The following is a 24,557-nucleotide window of genomic DNA, read 5'->3' as shown; positions in this document are numbered from 1 at the left end:
ATGTACTTACGTACGTACATGAAAAGTATGCATAGAAACGCGTATAATAACGAAACGGTAGAGAAGCGAGAGAGCAACACAATTTTGCATAATGGCAGATTAACTTTAATCTTTTTTATGATCTACTTAGTATCCCGTTAGGCGTACTATTTATTGCTATCTCTGGCTTTTTCTCTCATTTTCTCCTTCTATTTTCTTAAGCGCGTCGGTCTTTGTCCACCGTAAACTTTCCTCGTTTTTCGCCTTAATTTCTCGTGCACCACTCGTCTCTCTCGGCGATTGAATCGAGACCGCGACTCGCGAGAGGATTTCGCTGGAAAACTCCCGAAATGTGGCGCGTAAATGAGAACGAGTTACCCAGGTAATGTGGCCAATTGGATCTTCGTGGCGCGCTTTTATTTCGAAAGGAGGCCAGCAACCTCCGGTGATCTGCAGTATGCGATGGAATTTGGATCGGTGCTCGTTTATACCCAATGTTCAGTATCACCGAAGAATATTCGAACGTTTGCTCATGCTTAGCACGACATAGGCTAATTCCGAAAAAGATGAACCTCGTTTTTGAAAACGTTCGAAACTTAGACTTAGAAATTTGGTCTTTAGACTTTAGATTCGTGAAACTGGAATCCCCGAAACTTCGTGAAATCTCGAAAATTTGAAAACTTGAAATGATTAATTGTCTTAATCTTTTTCTTTGCCTATTTTGTCAGGAATTGGAATCTGAACAAATTCTTTTCAGAACATGGGATTATTTTGTCTCATTGTAAACGATCGTAATAGGCCGATGATACCGTTTGAAACAGATAAATTGACTCGATATGTCTTCGGTTAATTAAAGTATGAAATACACGAGATCTCTTACTAACGTTTGTTTATGATACTCATTATTCAAATCTTCACTTATCCCCTCAATATTTCCCAGCCCTACGGTGAACTACCCCAAATTGTCCTGAAATTTCCCCTGTGGCTGACAGTGGGTTTAATACATGGGGGAATTATTCTTTCATGAGGCAATCGATTGTCGGAGAGTTTTCCGTTTGAATCAAATATTCCGAACTGTGCACGAATCTTCGAATTCTTTCACAATTCACCTGTAATATCATATTATTTACTTCTTTAGTTTCATTGTATCGTACCATTTTGTAACGTGTTTCTTTGTATTCGAATCAAAATATTAAATCTGACAAAATATTCAATTAGTTATAAACTTCCTAATATCGTAAGTAATTGTATTTAAAAATCCCGTATACTTTCGTATTGTTTTATTTCCCTTTCTATCTCCACATTTTTTTTTTTTTTTAATATAATGGAATTCCTAAATTCGATAAAATCAAAATACACGTTGAATATATACTTTGATAATAATACATAGAATGTCCCTAGGGTTTCACAGACAAACTTTATCATTCTATTTTATAGATATAATCAAGCGAAAATATTATTCCATATACATAAATATTCCGAAAGTTTATATTCGCATTACCTTTACCACCATTACCTTTACCATTCGTAATATCTTTTTACTTAATTTTTTAATTAAACGATAACTATGGAACTTGTTATTCTTAAAGTAGTACTATAATTATCTTACCGTTTAACCATTCTACTTGTACTGTATAATTGATTACAAAAAATGTTACCAGATCTAAGAATCGCGATATGAAGATAATTTTCAAAAATTATTCTCGAATTATTCATTAATCATTGAATAAAAAAAAAGTTTTAGTTTTAATCATCCACGAAGCATATGTTATTTATCCCATTTATCTTACACGCGAGAGTAAAGAACATCGATGTGTTCAATTAAATAAAAGAATCACTTTACTCTTCGTCATACAGATCGATCGCAAGTATCCGGACAAATCCTTTTCCGACACGGGACACTTGCGACAGAATTCCACGATGAATTATCGACCAAAATCGGGACAAAAATACGAAGGGATGTTTCTCTTAAGAACGCCTGCGCGATGTTCAAGCCACGACATATCGACTTTTCGTGTGTTCCATCTTTCATAGATAGCAGCGACACGATATACGTCGAAAACTGGACCGTAAATGTCTCTTTATTTATAAATAGCACGAAAATCGTATTACAATCGAAGGAATCACGGAAACGATGATCGTTTCAAAAAACGAGATAAGTATAGGCTGCTAGTAAATATACAAACAGCATGCAGCCTGTATATGACATATACAACTACACCATAACATGTACGAGCGATTATGGTTGCTTATGAAAATGTAAGAAGAAAATATAGAATAAAAATTGTGTTTGAAATTTCTCAAGCACAGTCGATCGTGGCTAATTATCAATTGGACGCGAGCAAACAATCAACAGGAGGAAAGCAGCAGGAAAAGTGTGGAGTATGATCTCCGCCTGAAGCTCCATTTTCATGAAAATAGAGTTTGAACGTGTTTAGTTAAGAATTGGCCTATATACACGCGTGTCGTAGATTTACAAATTTATTTTTCTCAAAAACAGAGTGTCTTCCGATAAAATTTTATTCTACACTTTCGATTTGTTTTCACACGTAGAACAACGTCCTGTCGGTTATTTATCCTTGCCCAGTCCGGGATTAACCAGGTTCAAGTATATTTGGTAAATTTTCAAACTCGATTTTCTCGAAATATAAGTGTCGTATGAAAAAATGTTATTCCATAATTTCGCCTTATTTTTTCATAAGGAATCGCTTCATGTCTACTTGTACATTGTATTCGATCGCACTCTGTATGGCATTTGTATTTACCCAGAAAATTTTCTTGTAGATTTTTAAGGTTTCACCAGGTACGTTTATCAACGCGTTTTAATATCTGGATACAAAGTCTTTTGTTAAACTCCACCTTTACTCACAGTTTTCTACAATTGTACGTGTTAATGGAGAATTTTATTATACTTCAGTTAACTTTTCAAACAAGTTATCGAGGAAAAGCGACTGTTTACCATATCGTCTCAACTCTTAGGTTTCGATAAATAACAATCGTACGATGTCGTTCGAAAAAGTAACGGTAACCATGATTTCTTATCGAATAAAATATCTTTTAGAGCTATTTTCATTCTTACAATTTATTGCCAAACAAGGATAAGCATCGACTAATTTTTGTTTAAATATTTTTTGTCTGGAAAAATCGTGGCGACTGTTACGTTGAGAATACCATTCAACGCTCAAGACTACGAGGAAAAAAAGGGGAACAGGATTAGACAGAAGGCACAAAGCACGTTGCGAGGCAAAATATTCTCGCGTTGCACGTGTCTTTTGCGTTGTAACGCCGAGCGCGAACGAAATCCGCTTGCGAAAAGAGACGCGGCTGTCGCCGCGGAGACGGCCGGATTTAGCAGCTATTTGGGCAGCACAATGGGACATCATAGAGACGTTTCACGCGCGGTAATATCCTGGCTGTCACCATGACGACAGAGCTTGCGTAATGGTCGTATTCTTGTTACCTACGGGGTTCCTGATGGAAAAATATGCGTGCGACCGTCGATTTGGTTCGCAGGATTTCGCGACATTCATTGCCTTTCGATTGCTGTTGTTTAAGGAAAATTACCTCAAAGCCTTGCAACTTTCATAAATAGATGTTCCTGTAAATAGCAAGTAGGATATCTAGAATATACAGGCTGACTCAGTGAAAATTATCACTTGATATAATTCGTTATCTGTCGACATTTGTCAAAAAATATTTGGGTTGAGATGTATTGGATTTGAGGAACCTGGACAGAGGAATACTTTTTGACTTTTTTATACTTCATTAGTTTATTCGGATATCGTAACTTTAATTTGTCAAATTTAATGTTTAAAGGAGAAGCCAACACGCGAAGAGGTATTTTTATGTTCACGTTGTCTTTGTTTTTCGTACGTTAAATTTGGCAAATTAAAGTTAAAATATCTGCTGAACTACTGACCTTCCAGCATAAGCAGGTTAATACCTTTTTGTAGAGAATATCCAACTGGATAGATTAATGCTATACAAAATGTACGGTGCTATTTAAAAAACTCAGTTACCTGAATGAATAATAAAAAGTACATATAAATTATTGAAAAATCAAACTGTACTCATCTAACCAGGTTTCTTGAATGCAATAAATTTCACTTGAAAAGCCTAAAAAATTTAAACTAAGCATTCCTCGACTCAAATGCCTAAATACTTTTTCACAGAGAGTGAGAAAATACATCGAGAGTGGTTTATGAAAAATTATACAATTCAATTTAAAATAGGAGTGCAGTGGCACTTTGCATATAGACCGTTGCATCTGCAGAAAAACTAGTATGGTAGTATGATAGAGCCTGTTAAATAATGCAAATCTTCTCTTCTATAATTTTTCTCTAACTTGGAACAGAGTTATAGCCTGTCCCAATTACTAGAAACACCCTCTATACGTATAACGTGACTCATTTAATATTAGACCCGAAAGTTGCGCTATTGATGTTAGAGATACGAAGAAACGTCAAGCTAAATGACGTATTTGCTGAAACGAAACAAATGTTATGACTGAAAAAAAAAGAAAATCTTCTTTTCGCCCCTCGTTTTAAATCATCGTCTCTTCTTTTTAAACGATATCATACATTTATATTACTATAACTTACATATTTCAAATTACCATACGAAAGATATTTATATCCACACGTAGTTTATCACTGTAAGATTGCAGCCTTTAAATTTCATTCGCGTGTAATCTTGTCTGAATAATATTGTATCGTATTTATATATTGCGAGGATTATGAAAAATGTATTTCTTCCTGCCCAGAAACGGGAAGAAAGATAGTTCCACAAGCACGAAAATTTCTCTAAGGCCATTGATAATATAAATCGATCAGTAAATGATTTGACACGAACTGCTAAATCCGTACAAGTCCATACAAGTACTTGACCATTATTACTCTCAAAGATGAATCAACAAGTTTCCTTCAAATTATGGTAGACACGCCTATTCGGCGTGCTTTCGGAGTTCATCTTCTTGCAATTAACTATATATACGCGTGTCCAGCACACGTGTACATACTCTCGAAATAATGATCCGTGGGCCATTATTGCGCCACATATGACCTCTGCTTAAATCTCCGTGCATTTTAATGAAGCGTAAGCGATCTCGTTTCTTGCTGAGATCGTACTACGACGAATATTCAGTTGCATTCGCTAGGTGATCTTATCAACACGAACGACGCGAGTCTGTTACATTTCTGTTAGTTATATTTTCGAATTTATCGCGATATCGGATTTACATATCGTTATCACGAATTCCTATATCACGAAGGAATCTGGTCGTTGAATTCTTGCCCCCCTCGCGATAAACGTAAAGCTTTCAGTATTACAGACGTTGGAATCTTGTTGGAGGTTCTATACGAGTACATTTGTGACAAGATTCTATTTACATAGATTTGAAATTCTCTATATACTGTACATATATATGTACATAGATTAATTAATTTATTTTCAAGTTTACAAAAGAATTATTTTAAATCACGATAAATATAATTATGGTAAAAATATTATTATTTCTTAGCTTCATCCCTTGAAATTCTTCTTCCGATGTTCTTTTAACACACGAATGAATTATTTTACGTTCTGACACTTTTACAGTGAATATATATATATATATGTGTACATATAATTAATTATAGAGATATTTGTATATGCAAATAATGAAATTCGAAATTGTAGGCTGTCGTGCTTGTAGAAAAACTTCGCCGATAAACATCGTTAGTATCGATTATGTTTCCGAATTATCATCATCATTATCTTGAAAGCTAGTCGAAAAATATGTAATAAATCGAATGAAGATTAACGTTTCGATCGAAACATTAATTTTCTTCTACCGCACAAAGCGATGGGAGCATCAAGAAGAAAGTAAATGAAGTTAGCTTTTCATCTCTATTTCTGTCTCATATTCTACGTTACGAGTTACGTCGGAATTATGTCGAAAGAAACTTTACGTTATCGGTTTCGTTTCTCATTCGGTCGGACAAAAGGAGTCTTTGAGGGTTTCTTTTTCATTCCGCTTCTATTCATATATGACAAGACTTCGTCGGTGGCCGGCTTTGCGACTTTTCACGACATTACATATTGTATTTTCCAAGAGTATCCGTCAGTCTTGTCGTTTTAACGATCCGGACGCTGTCAATAAATCAAACGTACGTGTAAGTACGAGATTGAACCATTAGTCAGAATTATGAAATTAATTCATCGAATCCTTCGTAAGCCATTTGTACTTAGAGTTCAGAAGGATATTTGTTTTTGTCAGGAACTTTATAATTTAGCATGGCAATGCGATGAAATTTATTACGCTAGAAGGGAAGATCACGATAGCACGAGTAATTCAAATTCGATCGATTTCCTTGTTTTATTCGCAGCATCTATTTTTAATTATTCACTGAACCCTATAGTATCTTAATATGAAGTTATGGTTCTTGCGTTTGCTATGAATTTCAGGTTATTTCTTTCGAAGGTGGAAAAGCTATTTATACGCTCGATGATCTGATTCGCAAGAAGAACAGAAAATAATGCGCGATTAATATCGATCGTCATTTAAAATAATATTTAAAAACACGTAAAAATCGTATTTACCAAACATATTCCTTACTTCGCAAGCAACGATTCACTGCTTTTCCCATTATCTGGTTATCGAATCTTCCTCGTTACTTTTCGAATCTTTAACGCTTGGATCAGTCGTTTAATCACTTGCTTTTCACGTTGAAGATCAATTATCCATTCTCGGAAATGACAAGCGCGACTGGGAATTCCCAATTCCAACAGTTACTTCCTGCAGGACACTAAGCTACATAAAAGATAAAATTCTGTTCGTTATCAAACGTTTGAATTTATAAAGAGGAAAACACATGGAAATTACGCAACGTATTATTCGTAGTGGGTTTTGTTATTTGAATTTTAAGTGATGCTGTACTATCCCACTTGTGTAGAGTCTACGCTATATATATCGACTATTAATGACCACTGAGGCATAGCATATTATTTGCTTGGAATTAAATTACGTGCGCTTTATGAAATACCATTTTCGACGAGTAAATAAAACATTAAATACAATGACATTAATTGTCGGTACAGCAACTAGATATTTTACCGACTAATCGTATAAATTAGGTTACCATTAAATGACGATTAATTTTCGATGTGTATACTTCTATAAATATAAAAGTTAAACAAATCATAGAAATGTATCGAAGAAGAAGCTCGTAACTTATTCCAATAACATTAATAACAAATACGAAAATGTTTTATTTAAAGCATTAGTGAACTGTGTTACGAATAAAAAAGCGTCCGATTGAATACATCAGAGGGAAAACTTGATACTTTATTCACGGAGATAGGATCAAACAAGTGGTTTTCCTTGAATAAACAGCTATTCTTTAAGGAATACGCAGTTTTTTCAACTAACATATCTATCACGAGCAATACAAAATGTACATTGTATTGTATTCAAGCTTAATATTGTATTCAAAGCTTAATAATAATTACGATAATTGCGATAGCGAGGCGGATTCTAACTGTATGCCAGTAAGTTAGCGTATTACACGCATTTTGAAACTATACCAGCAGCTAATTTTACTTCGATTTCTGCTGTTGTTGTTTTGTTATTTAAAGTCGCACCAACTGTCGGCCTTGTTACAGACTATTATCTGCGTTAAAACAACGCACCTGTACGTTCTCGTTTTTGCTGCAGGTCCTGCTATACCCTAAGGCTGCTGCTGGCAATGTGTTGTTCTTAAGGCAAGCATGGCATTACATACTCGTATTAATAGCGAAATAATTAATGAATATTAAGGGAAACGCGGAACAGTAACTACCGCTTTTATTCATTTTCATAAAGAAAGATTAAAATTGAAACGTTATTAAACCGTAAAGGTATACGCATAGATTATTAAAGGATAGCAAATTAATAGCCACATAAAGCCGAGCTGCATCATTTTCTCATTTTCGTCTAAAGTTAATCACGTCGTATTAAATATGCGATAATCGCATCAAATTCGGATGGTAAAAGGGGGAGAATAATTAAAGTTGATTTTTACTTTCTCGTCGGGAGACTGAGTCGCAAAGTTCCACAGGGGGGATGGGAGGGGAGGAGGGAGCATTATCGGAAATTGCTTAAGAAACTTCTTAATAACAACTTTCTCAGGTATTAACACAAATTATTTTCAACTTTTTAGTATTAGGTTACTTAGCACGAAATCTTTTTAAAGCCTCTGTACGATGTAACGCTTATATCAAGTTCCTCTTAACGTCTGCCAGTAAACAAAGTGGAAACAATGGAAAAATTCGAAGCGGATTGACGAGATGGAAGATCATATCGTGACATTATTCGAAGCAAAACAGATATTTCAAATAAACGATCTTCAAATCCGAGAGAAGTCCATTAGCCGATTCGATGATCGTGGAGTATCGACAAAAATCCGATTAATGGAACGTTCTAAAAAATTTGCAAAAGAATGTCAACAATAAGTTTGAAGTTTAAAGAGAAGTATCAATGAAGAGATCTTAATTAAACCTGACACTGATGATTTCACGATATAACTGAAATCATCGCGGAATCTGAAAGAGATATTAAAATATCGTGTAACCGGGAAAACAACTATAACCGTTCAAACATCGTCTTTTCCTCTGTCATACTTCTGTCCTATTCTATAGCGATACACGTTCGATGCTTACCGACTTTATTATTCTGCGCATCACGTTTCTCATTCTCTTCCTGTGTTGGTGTTTATACGTCCATCGAGAAGAACACTGACCTACGTAATCCCCACCGCCTTCCACGTTCCGACCTATTCTCGGTATTCGTTCACGGTCAAAAGTATAAAAGACGAGAGCCGATAGCGACACGAGAATACACTTGAACAGTTTACGATTTGACGATGGCTGGACGCGGTAATTTACGTTCGGCTGCTCAGAAATGTGCTCTTCTGATGTTCCTTGTCGTCAGTCAGGTAACAGGAAAAGGTAAGAGTTTGGTTTACGCGAAATTGTTTGGTGATGTGCTTGGTATCAGTACTTATCGTTGTGACTTAAGCAAAAGATGTATAATTGGACACATATTTGGGACCTACGTCGCGCCACTGTGAAATCCTTTATGTAAAACGGTCGAGGATTGTTACGAGACGATTATTGCAAACATGTACCTAATAGAAGATTAAAAGTTAAAGTGAAGCTAAAGTTAAAAAATTGCGGTATGAATAATCGCAGTGATCATATGATCAGTGCTATAGGTGGTCTCACTAAATGCATATACATACATATAGGCTTACTAATGTAATGGATAATTGGTTATGTAAATAACTTTGCGGCCTTAGGAAAATGTACGTTTGCAATAAATGTCTTGTAACTTCCATATACATTTACAAATTTGTCTGAAACTCTACCAATGTAATGACGATAGACTTACCATGTCGAGGTCAAAGAAAATCATTTACACAACGCACATAATATGGTCAGAAGTTATCAAACATTGTCAAACATTATCAAACAAAGTTGTTAGATATTCTCATGAGTCACTGTACGCTCAACGTTAAAGAATTTAAAACGTGAATCGTACTTGAAGCTCGAAGGTCACGTTCTGCTTGTCTCACTGCTCTTCACCTGCGCAAATCAACGAGTTTCACGCAATCGTTTCACTCACTTTGATCACCTTTCGTTCCCAAAGAGATTTGCGATAAAACCAAGTGTGCCGGTCCACTGAGATACTATGAGGCAATCGGCTGTACTCCCGTCTACGCGAATTCTGGCGATTGTTGTGCGGAATCATACAACTGCAGTCATCTGGACAATTTGTCACGCGATAAATGTTACGCGAATGGAAACGAATACAGCCTTGGGGACAAGCTGAAGCCCGAGGACGCTAATCCTTGCGACATTGCTTGTACATGTAGATCTTACGGTAACGTGTAAGTATATTTACGTTGAACGACATAATTACGAATGTATTTAACTTCTGTAACGTTTTGACGAGGTGAACTATGACAGATTCTGTTAAAACAGTTCAAGTGGTCGATATATTTTACGACTTGTGAATCTAGAAGTTTAATATTAAGATTCACGACAGAAAAAACCCAAAGCCAGTGAAAATTTAGATATTGTGTAATGACAAGGTTCTTGCGGATGCCGATTTAATAAGAAGAAAATAAAAACAAGGTTTTTCTCGTACGATTCTTTTATTAAATTTATATTAAAATTAATATTATATAAAATTTATTAAGTATACTTGAACATGGCTAATTCTAGACTAGACAGGAATAAATAACCGACAGGACGATAAGCTACATGTGAAAATAAATCGAAAGTGTGGAATAAAATTTTATCGGAAGACACAGAGTGTCTTTTGAGAAAAATAAATTTTTAAATTTATCATACGCGTATAATTTATATCTAGCCATATTCAGGTTCTATCTTCTTGAAAATGAACGACTTGTAAACGAAATGTTATTTGACATTTCTTACTTATTTTCGCATGTGCAATAATTTCCTGTCGATTTTTTACTCAGAGCCAGGTGATAAACAACCAAATTCAAGTATACTTTACAAAATTTCAAACTCGATTTTCTCGAGAACGAAGGGTCACATGCAAAAGGTTTATTCTATATTTTTCTTCCTATTTTCCTGTATGTTATTCGACAGCACCTTGTACAATCTGATATAGTTCAGCTTTGCAACCAAAGTCTTTTGTTCCTTCAACGCTAATAAGAGGAAATAGTTTCGGCTAATCTGCCGTGTACACTACCACTGTTAAGCTTTTAAGGAGCATTAAAGCAATTTAACACGTCACTTTATTTTGTAAACAGTGCGGACTTTATATGCGCGGCCGTAGATTGTGCATTTATTGCGCCGAAAGAAAACTGTTTCCTTAGACATGAGCGCGATAAATGTTGTCCAAATACGGAACCGACGTGTTGTGAGTAAACAAAGTAAATTAAGATTAAATTTAGATAATCATATTCTTTAATCAAAATTTGACTATTTAGACGCGAAGGAAGATGAAATAGCGACTTGTGTGGTTAATGGTGTAACTTACCGCGAGGGAGAACAATTTAATTCAATATCTGATCCTGACCTCAATTGCATCTGCATGCCTGGATATACAGGTATAAAACAATAATTGACATTTTTATTTGTAATCCCACATCAAGTTCTTACCGTGCAAATTTTATATTTCCTTCATTGTACCTTCTAAACTAGCCTTATAATTTGTGACAGAGGGAGATTGGGATGTTGTTACAACGTTTTAATATTTGAATCTCTGCAATTTCGATGAATAGATTAAAACTTCCAACAGAAGAACTGGTTAGAGAATTACGTCTCGAATTTATGAGATAAATTGAACGTTTAGGTGAAGACGTCGAGCCCTTCTGTAAGAAACCGAATCGTGACTATTGCTCCCCTCTGTTCCGAAACGCCGAAAGTATTCATGAGAAATGTGCACCAATGTTCTACGCTGATCAGAATCCACAAAAAGATTGCAGCTATGCTTTTAGATGTCGTAAGTTCAAAAGAGAAATATTATGTACAAATTATTCTTTCTACCGACTAATGTGTACATACATAGTAACTAGCCCTAAGAAATGGCTATACTTTATAAAATTACTTCGTTTTCGCAGAAGACACAGGCGACACTGTTATTCATAACCATGCTAAGTCCGCGGATGTTTCTGACGAAGGTACGTGTATTCGTTAAAGTTACAGTCTTATTCGCAACATAGTCCTTTCGATATCCTTAGATGAAATCCTTGAAATCTCTAATCTGTACTAACGTGTAACATTATTCGCAATTGCGTCAATTAACACACTAACGAGTTCGTAAGCATGTCTAACATCTTCGAATTATAAGGTCAATATTTCTATGGTATGAACACTACCTGAAGAAGTTTTAGACACCACCATATCTGCAGTTCGGACACCACATAAAATTTAGGCGAGGTTCCTTCAGACCTACTAATATCAAACTCTTTAGATCGAAATTTAACAGATTTAGGGGGACTTACTTTCGCTTAACTACTTCTCAACGCGGGATATTATGCACTAACAGAGGGTTTTTCTTAAATCACGTAATGAAAATTTTATAAACAAGAAGGTAAAAGTTGTTTTAACGTCATTCTCCAGTGTTATACCGTCAGGTTCTTTCTCTATACCGATGATTAAATTGAGATTCGTTTTTAGGAAGACGTAGTTTAACTTAACAGCATCTGATAGATAACCAGTTGAGACAAAAATGGATGAATAATTAAAACAATTTCATCGACTAATCTAATATTAAAAATAATACAGTATGGTGCATGCGTGTAGCAACAACATAGTTACCAGTGATAATTTGATATTACAGAGCACAAGATTTGTCGATTTGGTAATATGACGATGCACTTAGGCGACGAACTGAGTCAAGGAACCAGCTATAGTTCCAATTGCGTAAAATGCGTGTGCGAGGTGCCTCCAATCCCGACGTGTCAAAGACTCGCGGACAAGGATTGTCCGTCGCAATTCGGAGATGTATCGATTTTGGTACCAAACGTGTAACGTCTCATGTTCAGGGACGTGAACAGTTACCACCAGTTGTAATAGTAGTACAAATAAAGCTATAATCATCCAGAAATTGTAATCGGGATGCAATTAATAATCCCAAGTTTGAAAAAATGAAAAAATATATAAAATAAATAACCTTGAAATTGAAGAGAAATTCATTAGTCGACGTAAGATTGTCAGACATCGTCAAAAACCCGATTAATACCACAAACGTATGTAAATCTTACAGACGAATGTCAGTATTATAAAATCCATATTTTAACGAAATGCATCAGTGAAACGCTCTTGGTCATTTTCAAAGCAAAGCGTTGGCGAGGTCATCGCAGAATCTAATGAAAGTGTTTACGGAACAACCCGAAAGTATGTGACACCGAGGAAGAAGATACTACAATTCACACATCGTGCTTTTCCTCTGTCATCGTCTATGACGACGCTTGCAGACTTTACTATTCTACGTATCACGTTTCTCATTCCCCTCTCGTGTCCCTGTTTTCATGTCCATCGTGAAGAACACTAATCAACGGAACCCCTACCTTACTCCGCAGACCGAATTATCCTCGGTGCTCGTTCACGGTCAATAGTATAAAAGAGAGACAATTGCGACACGGGAACACATTTGCACAGTTTGCGATTTGACGATGGTTAGACAGTGTAATTCCAGTTTGATCGTTCAAAAATGTGTTCTTCTGATGACCGTAGTCGTCATTCACGGAACCGCAGCAGGTAGGAAGTTGACTTACGAGAAATTGTTTGACGCGATATGTTTGACATGGGTAGTTGTGATCTAATCCGATTCAATGTTCCTCTGTGAATTACGTTTGCAATAAATATCTTATATCTTCGATATATCTTTTCAGATTTGATTCACATTTCTCCAATCTAGTCACGATGGACGTATCATGTTGCATGTCATACAGTATCATACGTATATATAGTTATACGCGTGTCTATATACTCACAGAATGTTTTCAAATATTTTCGCGTATCGCTGTAGAGGATTTCATGAAATCATTTGCCATGGCTTTTTGGGGTGATTCTACGCCCATATATCGGTAGAAATCTACAAAATTGATTCTGATCTGCATTGGCCAGCCATAGAATTCAAGGCCTTTTTTATTGCATTCTACTCTACTCGTCATGGGAATCGAATAATTATATATAATTGAAATTATAGACCGTAAATATACCGTTCTTTTGGAAAGAAAACTGTTGATAGTTGCAATAGTGTTGTTTGTATATTATAATGGTGGATGTAGACTATCTACGTGCCACTACAGATTCTATTTTCCCTACATAAGACAGCAAGATGTGAGTACGTTACAAATAAAGCGAGCTCCGAAACTAAGCTTCGAGACATCTTTTTCCAAGGTAGCTCGATTGAGTTGCGACCGATGCTTCCATTAAAACTTTTCTTCCCCCCTGTATATAAGTGAAATATACATGCAATAAAATCAATTTTACCTTGAATTTCAAGGTCAAGGTCAATTTTGTAACTACTATCTTTTACACATCTCCACCGATTCAGAGTTGTAGAATTACCTCCCAAAACCATGACAAATAATTTGCTTACGTTCTGTGCGTACATTCACGCCATTCACTGTATAAGAATGAATTCGACACACGTGAATCGCACGTGAAACTGAAAGGTTACGTTCTGCTTGTCTTATTGCGTTTCATCTCCGCAACTAAACCAGTTTCCTGGTAATCGTTTCGCTCAAATTGGCCACATTTTCTTCCAAAGAGATCTGCGATAAAAGAAAGTGTCGCGGTCCACTGAGAGTCTACGAGAGCCTCGGTTGTACTCCTGTCTACGCGAAACCCAACGATTGTTGCGCGGAATCCTACGATTGCAGTCACCTGGACAATTTGCCACGGGATAAATGTTACGCTAACGGTCACGAATACAGCATTGGGCAGATGCTGAGGAGCGAGGACTCTAATCCTTGCGACATAGGTTGTGTATGTAATACGACTCTCGATGGCCTGTAAGTATATTTGCGATGTTAGTCGTAATTACGAATATAGTTAACTCCTGTGACGTTTCGCCGGGATAAGTTATGACAAATCCAATTAAAACAGTTCGAGCAATTAAGTATTTGAATATTTTTGCACGTTCGTGGAAGAAGCAATGATCTCGTTTAATAAAAGGAATTATAATTAATTAATGTTTGCCATTAAACACTTATTGACAACTTCATAACTTAACTCGGTTCGAAATGACTGTACGTAATCTTTATGCCATTCGATGTAATTTAATCTCACATAGAAAATCTTTCCATAATTCTGTCAATCTGAATGATAGAAATTAATTTCCGTAAATTTATCGTGTATACTGGTACTTTTATGTTTCTAGGGATTATTCAAGCGATATAACACGTCATTTTATTTTGTGAACAGCGCGGCGTTTGTATGTAAACCTGTATATTGTGAACATTTACCGGCGGAAGGAAATTATTACTTCAGATACACACATGATAGTTGCTGTCGGAATGCAACACAGATTTGTCGTAAGTGAATCGGTTAAATTAAGATTAAATGTAGGTGATCTCGGTTTCAATGAATACGTACATCTCAAATGGAATTTAAATCGCGACAATCAAAAGTGAAATAATTCGCCAAATATCTGTACTTGCTTAATTTGACTATCTTAAAATACATTTCACTTTGTGCTTATCGTCGTTTCGATTAAGAAGAGGAAACTGTATTCTCTGAATGATTCATCGGTAGTATTGTCTATGCCAAAAGTATTCTGCTATTTTATTCCTAACTTTAAATCATTTTTTAACAAAACAACGAGAGTTTATATACTTGCTTTAGTCAAAGACGGAGAAGAAAGGCCAACGTGTGAAGTGGACGATAATACTTATTACGATGGAGATCTCTTTGAAACAAAATGCAATCGGGAGCTGCGGTGTATCTGTATGCCTGGATACATAGGTATGAAACAAAAAGTAACATTTTTTCCTCATGTCCCCGAAAAAATTGACCTCATACAGATTTATGCTTTTCAGTTATACAGCTTTACATTAATTTTCACACGAAGCTCTCACGTTGTAAATTTACCACCTAGGGAATCTTCGTAATTTCAGAAAACTAGAGAGATTGAAATTTATATGCCTTTAATATCAGAACCATTTCGATCTTCAAGCACAAACAGAACTTGAATCGAAAGCCGTTTAAATTAAGTACAAATTGCTTGTTTAGGCGAAAATGTCGAGCCCTTTTGTAGGAAACGTAATCGCAGAGGTTGCTCCGTTCTATTCGGAAGTCCTTTCCTAGTTCGCCGGAAGTGCGCACCTATGTTCATCCACGGTCAGAATCCACACAGAGATTGCAGCAACTTTTTCAGATGTCGTAAGTTTATAAGAGAAATATCGTCTGTAAATTGTTTCTTCCTACCGATGGGAGTACATATATAGCAACTATGCTGGGAAAATATGCACCTTGTAACGTTACTTCCTTTTCGCAGCGAGCAGAAAGGATATAGTTATTCGTAACTATAGCAACATTGAGTTCGCGAAAGTTGCAAAGGAAGGTACTTACGTGTGTTCGTAAAAGATGCATTCTTACCTGTATTACATAATTCTTCATACATTCTTACCAGTAGTTCCTTTTTCTGTACTTGCAATTAAATAATTGGCATCGGTTTCTAAGGAAGAAATGTTGCTTAACTTAACAGCATGTAATCTGAAAGCGCTAATTTAAAAATTACCTCTCGGCACGCACTAAAAACGGCTTTTAATCAGGACCATCTGATAGCTACCGATTAAACAATTTCATCATCGACTAACCCGATACATTATCATTAGGCAATTTGATCAGTCAGGTAAGGTGCATCTTTGTACAAACAGGATAACTATCGACAGTAATTTCATTGTGATATTACAGAGGGCAAGGTTTGTCGATTTGGTAACATGACAATGCGCATAAACGACGAATTGAGTCGAAGAGCCATCCATGATCGCGATTGCATGCAGTGCGTGTGCGAGGTGCCTCCATTCCTGACGTGTCAACGACTTCGGGACGAAAAACGTTGTCAGATACAGTACCAAGATGTAGTGATCTCGGTATCGAACCATATGATGTAACGTGCCATGTATTGCGACGTAAACAATTATCGTCAGTTGTAACAGTGCTACAAATAAAGCTTTAGCCATTGATATAATTTTGTCCGACAGCGCTCAAGTCCAGTTTAATCAGCAAGTTTGATGATTAGTCTTTCGTAGTCGGATGTCGCCACAGTGACAGCGTTAAAATTTTATTTTCAAAGACCGATGACATGGTAAATATTTATTAACTCAAACTTGCTTCGACTAGATCGGCTAGTTTGAAAAATGCAAAAATATATAACACGAAGAAATTTTAATTCAGAGTGAAAGTAAAATTAGTTGACAGAGGATTGTGGAACATCGTCGAAAACCCGATTAATCAAATGATATAAAAATCTTTCGTAGAAATATCAATAATATAAGTCTGAAGTCTAAAGAAAGCAAACCATTGATTACATCATTGCGGAATCTAAAGGAAATGTCCACAAAACGATCCGAACGTATCTGAAATCGATAGAAGAGATACCTCAAACCAAACATCGTCCCTTTTTTCTGTTACATTCGTCAACGATATGCATACCGTCGTTCCAGTGCAACAATGACGCAACCGTAAAAAAGGTGATTTTTTTAAGAACCAAAGGAAGGCAATTCCATTTAGGAAAGCTCCTAATTGAATGTTTTAAAATGTTGCGATAAATAAGATTGTTTGCACTCTCTAGTTACTTTTAAGTATGTCTGCGACGCAATTAGCACTTACGTTATTGTAGCTACGAACGTCTCAATACTGCGACGCCTAAATTTTCCCGCTTAAAGAACGATGGCTTGCATTTTCAGTTTTCGTATTTTACGCTGGAAGTTTGAAACGATTTTTGCGCCACCTTTTTTAAGAGTTTTCCACTTTGAGACGCGCGCCAAAAAACTTTGAAAAGCTCTCAGTCTGCAAAGAACAGTAAAACGTGCAGTAATTAGGAAAAAATATCAAGGTCGCGAATACTATAGTAGCTACTATACACTATCTACTAGTTACTAGCAGACTAGCTACTAGATGTTACCGAACGTAGTAGCGTTTTGAAGATTTACCTTTACCTTTTGCCTATCACGTCGGTAGAATAGCACGCGATAGTAATCAAAACGCTCTATCAATTATTGTGCAAGCACTCATCTTTCCCCCTCTCTCATGCATCCCTACCACTGGCGGTAGTTCAACGAGCAAAAAGCTCGAGAGGCGAACAGTTGAGTTCGAGCTACGAATGCGCACAGTTGTGAACGAAGATATCAAAGTGGCAGACTCTCGTTGTCTCTGCGAGTAAGCTTCACGCAATAACGACGTTACTGCAATCTAGGGATGTCGGGAAAATTGTAAAATTTATATGTACAGTGAAAATATTAGTAGTCCGAGACTAAATAGTAACGAATTTATCTCAAAATCTGCAAATTTCCATTTTTTACGTCATTATTGCATTGGAGGCTTGCATACGATGCTTCCAGATTTTAGTATTCTACATTCTACGCATCACGTTTCTCGTTCCCCTCCTGCACTCGTTTTTCTATGGCCATCGAGGAAAACACAGACCTAGGGAATCTCCACCTCCTTCCAGGATTCGAATATCCTCGGTATTCGTTCGTAATCGATAATGTAAAGGAGTGAAAGAGAGATAGTTGTCTAACTGCGACACGGGAAACCACCTGCGTAGTTTGCAATTTGACGATGGCTAGACGCGGTAATTCTCGTTTCGTCGTTCAGAAACGTATTCTTCTGACGTTCCTAGTCGTCGTTCATGTAACAAGAGGCAAACAAGAGTTTGCTGACGTGCTTGATACCGCTAATTACGAGTTAATCACTCATGATAGTATGGATTAAGTAAAAGATCTAACAAGTTTGGATATACTTCTGTGAGTTACGTTTGCTATAAATACCTTCCTTCATACGTACATGTCTCCAAATTTGATTCATACTCTGCTAGTTTAATCACGTATCATCGTTAATCATATCACGACACTAAATCATTTGCACATAATACACATAATACATATATTCACAGAACGTTTCCAGATATTTTCGTCGGTCACCGCGCATAATACACACATCCTTCAATGTACAAAAATAAGATCAAAACGTCGTATCGTACGTGTAACTCGAAGGTTACGTTCTGTCTGTCTTCTTCTGCTTGTTTTCCAGCTCCGCAAATCGACGAGTTTCGTGTCATCGTCTCACTCGCTTTGGCCGAGTTTTGTTCCAAAGAGATCTGCGATAAAACAGAGTGTAGCGGTCCACTGAGGGTCTACGACTCTCCTCGGCTGTGTACACCTATTTACGTGAATTCCAACGATTGTCGTGTGCAGGCATACAACTGTAGTCACCTGAACAATTTATCACGCGATAAATATTACGCGAACAGCTACGAACACAGCATTGGTAAGATGCTGAGACCCCAGGACTCTGATTCCTGACTCAGATTGTAAATGTGGTAAATCTTTCAATGGTTTGTGAGTGTATTCGCGTTGCTAGTTGTGATAGCGAATAACATTAGCTTCTCTGATCTTTTGGCGAGACGAATTATGACAGAGACAATAAAACAGTTTGGGTGATCAAGCATTGGAATATTTTTAGCACAAGTCGTTGGAGCATGATTATACGATGACCTCGTTTGCTTTCAAGGGAAGAAATTATAGTTAATTACCGTTTGACAGTGAACGTGTATTAATAGCTTAACAATCTAACGCTGGTCAAACTTTATGCGATCTTCATGTCATTTGATATAATTTAATTTTGTATAGGAAATCTTTACACAATTGTGTCAATCTTAACAACAGAAAATACTTTCCACAGATTTATCGTGTATTCTTTCATTTTTAAGTTCTTAGGGCGTATCGAAACAACGTAACACGACATATTATTTTTTGAGCAAAGCTGCCTTTTCATGTAAATCTGTAGATTGTGAACTTTCTTCGCTGAAAGAAAATTGTTTCTTCAAATATGTACATAGTAGTTGCTGTACACGGAGACGCTATCGTCTCTAGTGAATTAGTTAAATTAAGATCAAATCCACAAAGTAATTGGTCCTATGATTTCAAATGTCGTAGGTTTCTAAGAGAAATATCGTCAAGAAATTATTTCTTCCTACGTAACAACTACTCCGGCAAAAAGATGTGCTTTATAAAGCACAACCTCACAATTGTTATTCATAACTATGGCAACGCTGAGTCCGCAGAAGTTTCAGAGGAAGGTGTGTTCGTTAAAAAAGCATCTTAACTTCTTCATATATTTTTACCAGTAGTTCCTTTTTCTCTAAATGCAATTCAATCGGGGTCAGCTCTCAAAGCAAATAGCATCTAATATGAAATCGCTAATGAAAGGGGTTTGAATCAGTATGATCATCAGCTATCTATCAAACTGCCAATCAAATCAAATATAGTTTGGTAATTAAAACAATTTTATCGACTAACCTAATATTACCTAATCATTACGCAATCGATCAGTCAGTAATGATCGACGGTAATTTCATCGTGATATTGCGGAACACAAGATTTGTCGATTTGTAACATGGTGATGCACTTAGGCAACGAATTGTGTCAGAACATATTCAATTGCATGAAATGCTTGTGCGAGCTACCTCCACTCCCGACGTGCCAGACTTCCGAGCAACGAACGCGGTATAAATCAGTACGCAAGTGTACAAGCTTCGTCTATGAACCAGTAATGTACACAATTATCGTCAGTTGTAACAGTGCCGCAAATAAGGTTGTACTATCTGAAATATTTCAGCCCGAAAGTACTTAAGTCTACTTAATTATCAAACTAAATTTTAGAATTTCTATGAAAATGTTAAGTTTCTTATCTAGCACGTATCTCAATTTATTACCTGGTTTAATTCTGTCAGTTAAAATAAGAACTCTAAGCAAGTTAAAATAAGAAAACCCTGGTAATTCTATAGTAACCGTGGCTGAATTACGTGAACCGGGCAGTGTGTAACTCTAAAATCTTTAACGCAACAGTAATCGCTAATGAATCATAAGTCAAAGCGACTGTAAATAAATAAATAAGTAAGAAGAAGAAGAAAGAACGATACGTTTTCTCTAGAATTTTATCTTCGAATGAAGAAAACTTGAAAACGACATGAAAATATTTCTAGACTTCTATTCACTCTTGAAAATTTCTACCTTAAGGTATAAAATATCGGGACCTTTGTCGCGTTGAAAGAAGCATCGTTGAGGCTTCGATATAGCCATCGATGATGCGAGCGATGATAACACCAATCGAAAGTTTCGACGATATCGTTTTCACGAAATTGCTCCACGCTCGCCGTAAGATCTCGTAAGTTCGCCGGAAGTGGTGTATGGCGCGTAAGGACGTGTGACCAAAATGGCTGAAGAAGTGAAGCTATAAGGGAGCGAATGTTGCTGGCTACGCCATCGTTGTCACGTTAGGTCGATCGAATTTATGTTAGTTGGTCCCGAGTATTATGAGCATCGGTTCGATTACCAACATAGTCGATATGTATGTATATCACGAACCGTGGCAAAGTAACATTTCCAAGTCATGCTATTATCCTTGTTGTTGCTTGTTCAGCAACATTGTCCACGCGGCGTTCGCGATAAAATTTATTATTGACGATAACTAGACCAAGTTTCTTTGTTGGATAATGCAAAATAATATGAAAATTATTTCATGTGCCGCTTTTGTTATAATATATCGGTAATGGATATGAGCGCTGCTGGAAGTTAGAATTCTGTTATAATTCTGTTCCAGTTGAAATTATGTATTAATCAAACTTTTTTCGCAAGCAATTTAACTTCTTGCAAGTTTCAGCTCAGCTGTTAGATACATGACAAATTTTTCCATGAATAGCAGCGCATGATACACGTCGACCAGGAAAAATTCTATGTACTTGTTAAGGCATTGAAACAGTACGTTTCTTCAAATATTTCTGTAAATGTTCTTATAGGCATTTACGTATCGAATGTGTAAGAAGTATCAGACACGTATGGTTCTTAATATTCAAACTATTATGAAAATCTGTTCTGTGTACAACGCTGTATGAATACTAAAACGAAATAGTAACTTTTATTCGTAATTTTATACGAAACAAAAATTTGTCCCACTCTCGTACTTTTCAAATATCAGAAACAAATTTTTAAGATAATTCGCATATGTGCGAAGCTCCTTCGAGGCGGTACGACAACGTTGCCTTTTGTATCTTATCCCTTCATGCATATTTCAGTCTTGCCCCGCATAGTGTTCGTATTTTTCGCTTCCTCCTCTTTTCTTTTTTCTTCCATTTTTTTTTTTTTTTTTTTTTTTTTTTTTTTTTTTTTTTTTTTTTTTTTTTTTGGATACCTGAACACACGGTCGAACCTTTGCACATCTTATCTGATTCGAACCTTTTTCGTCAGCGTTATTCGATTTGCTTATTCCTCTTTCCCAGTGCTTCTTTGCTTTCTCACCCTTGTCATATTCTTGGTCTTTTTATCGTTACACGGTTGATAAAATTCCAATAGGGACTTTCCTTAACAAAAGCCGGGAAATGTCTTCGAAGTATATTTGATTTGACAATCAATCAGTCTCATCTACATCTAATAACCAGTGGCAACAACGAAATATATATTTGAGATAATACTTAATTCCTTATTCCACGGGTATTTGGACAATTTGTTAAAGTAGGTATTTGAAAAACTAATCAAATTAATTAAAATTTAGATTTATATTCGGCAACATAATTGAGAGGCAGATTATTCCTAGAATTATTTCTACTCGACGATATTATTATTCTATGTTAGAGTTTCAAATTCGATAATAGATCTAATGCTATAAGACGAAACTATTTCGCTTAAAACGAGAATCGATGAATCAATTTATTTATACACCGTTGAACGTAGCGTAATTTAAAATGTCTCATCTCGATCCATCATTGATGCAATTCGAGGAATTATTCAAGAACGTTTGGAAAATCTTTTGGAATAAAACTCAAGTGCGACGAAACTATTCAACTACAAATAAATCACCGATGAATCACCGATCGATGCCGACGAACATTTCGCCGCTACGAGCCAATCAGCGTCATCAACGAAAATGTATTAATGACCGATGCCTGTGGTCGCATTAGCTCGTCGAGTACGCGTGTTTCCGATCGACAAGCTTGTGTACACGCGAGCACACGCTGCCATCCAGTTCTCTTTCGGGTATAAATTAACCGCGACAATAGCAGGATTAGTCTGGTGCTCGTTGCACGAACTCTATTATCCAACTTCGGTCAAATCTGTTTCTGGCTAGCACAATCTAAATGTGGATCGGCCGATCCATCAACTAATCAATTCGGCTGACGCGTTTCTTAGGACGCGTTTCGATTCGCGTTATGAGTTGGTTTCCTCGATCGAACGGAACGAGCAAACGTTGCCATGAACATTTCAATCGGAACAATGTTTCCGTCAGTTCAAGCTATGAATTAACGTCCACGCAGATACAAATGACGGGCCGGATATCCCTTGGGGAACCTCCGTGGCCAATAAAGCGAAAGGAACTCTCGCCTCTATCGAGACAATCGCGTTTCTGTCAATCAGATGGTCGTTGCTAAAATGATCATCCGAATCTGCAGCACAGCGATGGTTGCATATAAATAAAGGAATGATTGATTCGGATTAATTACGATGGCTACCTATATACACGATGATCTCACGTATGTGACATTTCGCTACTAGCATCACTGCTTGCACGAGGAAATTCGTTTATTCGAGTATTTGCAGAATTGATCGAGTTAGCTGACGCTAAAGATATCATAGCTGAAATGTTCTGATTTCTATATTTTTCTTTTTCCTTCTTCTTTTCCTTTTAATGACTTACAGTAGCGACATTTTGCGCTATAAATATAATATATATTTAGTAAATATTGATAAGAAAATCAATTAGTCGATATTAAATTAGTTAGCGAGATTTAATTTTCCAAATTTGAAGTTAGAAACGAGAAACAAGATTATACCAATTTATTCAGAGAGACTTTGATATATTTGTAGAATTTCAGGCAATTGAAAGATGTTTTGTAATTGCCAACAGCTGCGAATCCCTCGTGTGTTTAATGATGCTCGTCCGTTCATCGTCTGTTTTTCCTAATTTCTTTTATGCGTGTATTTATTCATCATTGGAGATATCTTATAGCGCGACCCATCTCTTAATTCTCCGCGTTCGTACGCTTAAGCTTCCGCACAAGTTGGCAGGCCTCGCCGACTCGAAGAAGATCGGGTCTCGAGATGCAATTATGATAAACCTGAAAGCTTCTTTCGAGAGCTTTTCAACGGTATCGCGGTCTCACAAAAGAGATGACCGTGCCGAGACCGTTTTGACTCGGCCGCGTTTTAATCTATATCGCTCTCTATTTCCTGTTCCCTTTATTCCTCGGCTGCCACGCCGCGTGATGAGCTTTCGAATCTCGAGAACACTCGCGTGAAAAACGCTCTCCATTCCTGTTACGACAGATTTGTCGAATCCATACGAGAAAACGCGGAGATTTATTCGAACTTGCTCTAAGGAGATCAATATGATCGAACTTTATCCACAAAATTTTGAATAGATATACGTATATCGATCATCGATGTATCGAAATTGTATTATAAATTAAAATTATTTTGAAACATTTAATCAATACTGTGGTAACCAAGGTCCATGTCGATTAATAATTCCATTTACATATTATCGTCCTATTCGATTCCTTTCCTTTTATAACAAATTTGGATACAATCTTAAAAATAATTTAAATTCATCCGCTCTCACCAAATTTTTAAATAAACACTACAACATTCTGTTTTATTTTGCATGCATCTTCACTTGTTTATTAGTCAACGTAACTAAAATACATAGCATAAAATACAACTTGTCCAAATGTTTTCACAGTTTTTTTAATTAAAAATATATTGTAACGTATTACGTCGATATCAATCATCTTTTATTTTTAATCGGAAATTGCTGGAAAATTTTACACGTGAATATTCGTTATCGATTAAATCTGT

The 24,557-nt window shown here is 36.3% G+C and overlaps 3 protein-coding genes across 6 annotated transcripts in view; all 3 read left to right on the top strand.

The window, feature by feature from the left end:
- LOC122566928 overlaps nucleotides 1-24,557 on the top strand; it is a 301,987-nt gene that overhangs the window by 150,836 nt on the left and 126,594 nt on the right. The gene's annotated exons all lie outside the window — the stretch shown is intronic.
- Nucleotides 8,794-12,586, top strand: LOC122566957 (BMP-binding endothelial regulator protein-like). Its single transcript, XM_043724952.1, has 7 exons — nucleotides 8,794-8,943; nucleotides 9,644-9,884; nucleotides 10,779-10,888; nucleotides 10,959-11,078; nucleotides 11,324-11,473; nucleotides 11,592-11,651; nucleotides 12,314-12,586. The coding sequence occupies exons 1-7, from the start codon at nucleotides 8,859-8,861 to the stop codon at nucleotides 12,502-12,504; spliced, it is 957 nt and encodes a 318-aa protein (XP_043580887.1). The 5' UTR covers nucleotides 8,794-8,858; the 3' UTR covers nucleotides 12,505-12,586.
- Nucleotides 13,082-16,670, top strand: LOC122566948. Of its 2 annotated transcripts, none has more exons than XM_043724933.1 (7): nucleotides 13,082-13,233; nucleotides 14,252-14,495; nucleotides 14,908-15,017; nucleotides 15,328-15,447; nucleotides 15,715-15,864; nucleotides 15,980-16,045; nucleotides 16,399-16,670. In XM_043724933.1, the coding sequence occupies exons 1-7, from the start codon at nucleotides 13,149-13,151 to the stop codon at nucleotides 16,596-16,598; spliced, it is 975 nt and encodes a 324-aa protein (XP_043580868.1). In that variant the 5' UTR covers nucleotides 13,082-13,148; the 3' UTR covers nucleotides 16,599-16,670. The 2 variants fall into 2 exon arrangements, with proteins under 2 accessions (XP_043580868.1, XP_043580878.1); XM_043724943.1 differs by having other exon boundaries at nucleotides 15,980-16,041; nucleotides 16,399-16,555.

This window comes from Bombus pyrosoma, linkage group LG1 (assembly GCF_014825855.1).
Source record: "Bombus pyrosoma isolate SC7728 linkage group LG1, ASM1482585v1, whole genome shotgun sequence".
Classification (NCBI taxonomy): Eukaryota; Metazoa; Arthropoda; class Insecta; order Hymenoptera; family Apidae; genus Bombus; species Bombus pyrosoma.
Note: the sequence above shows the minus strand (reverse complement) of the source record. Positions and strands in the feature narration are given on the sequence as shown.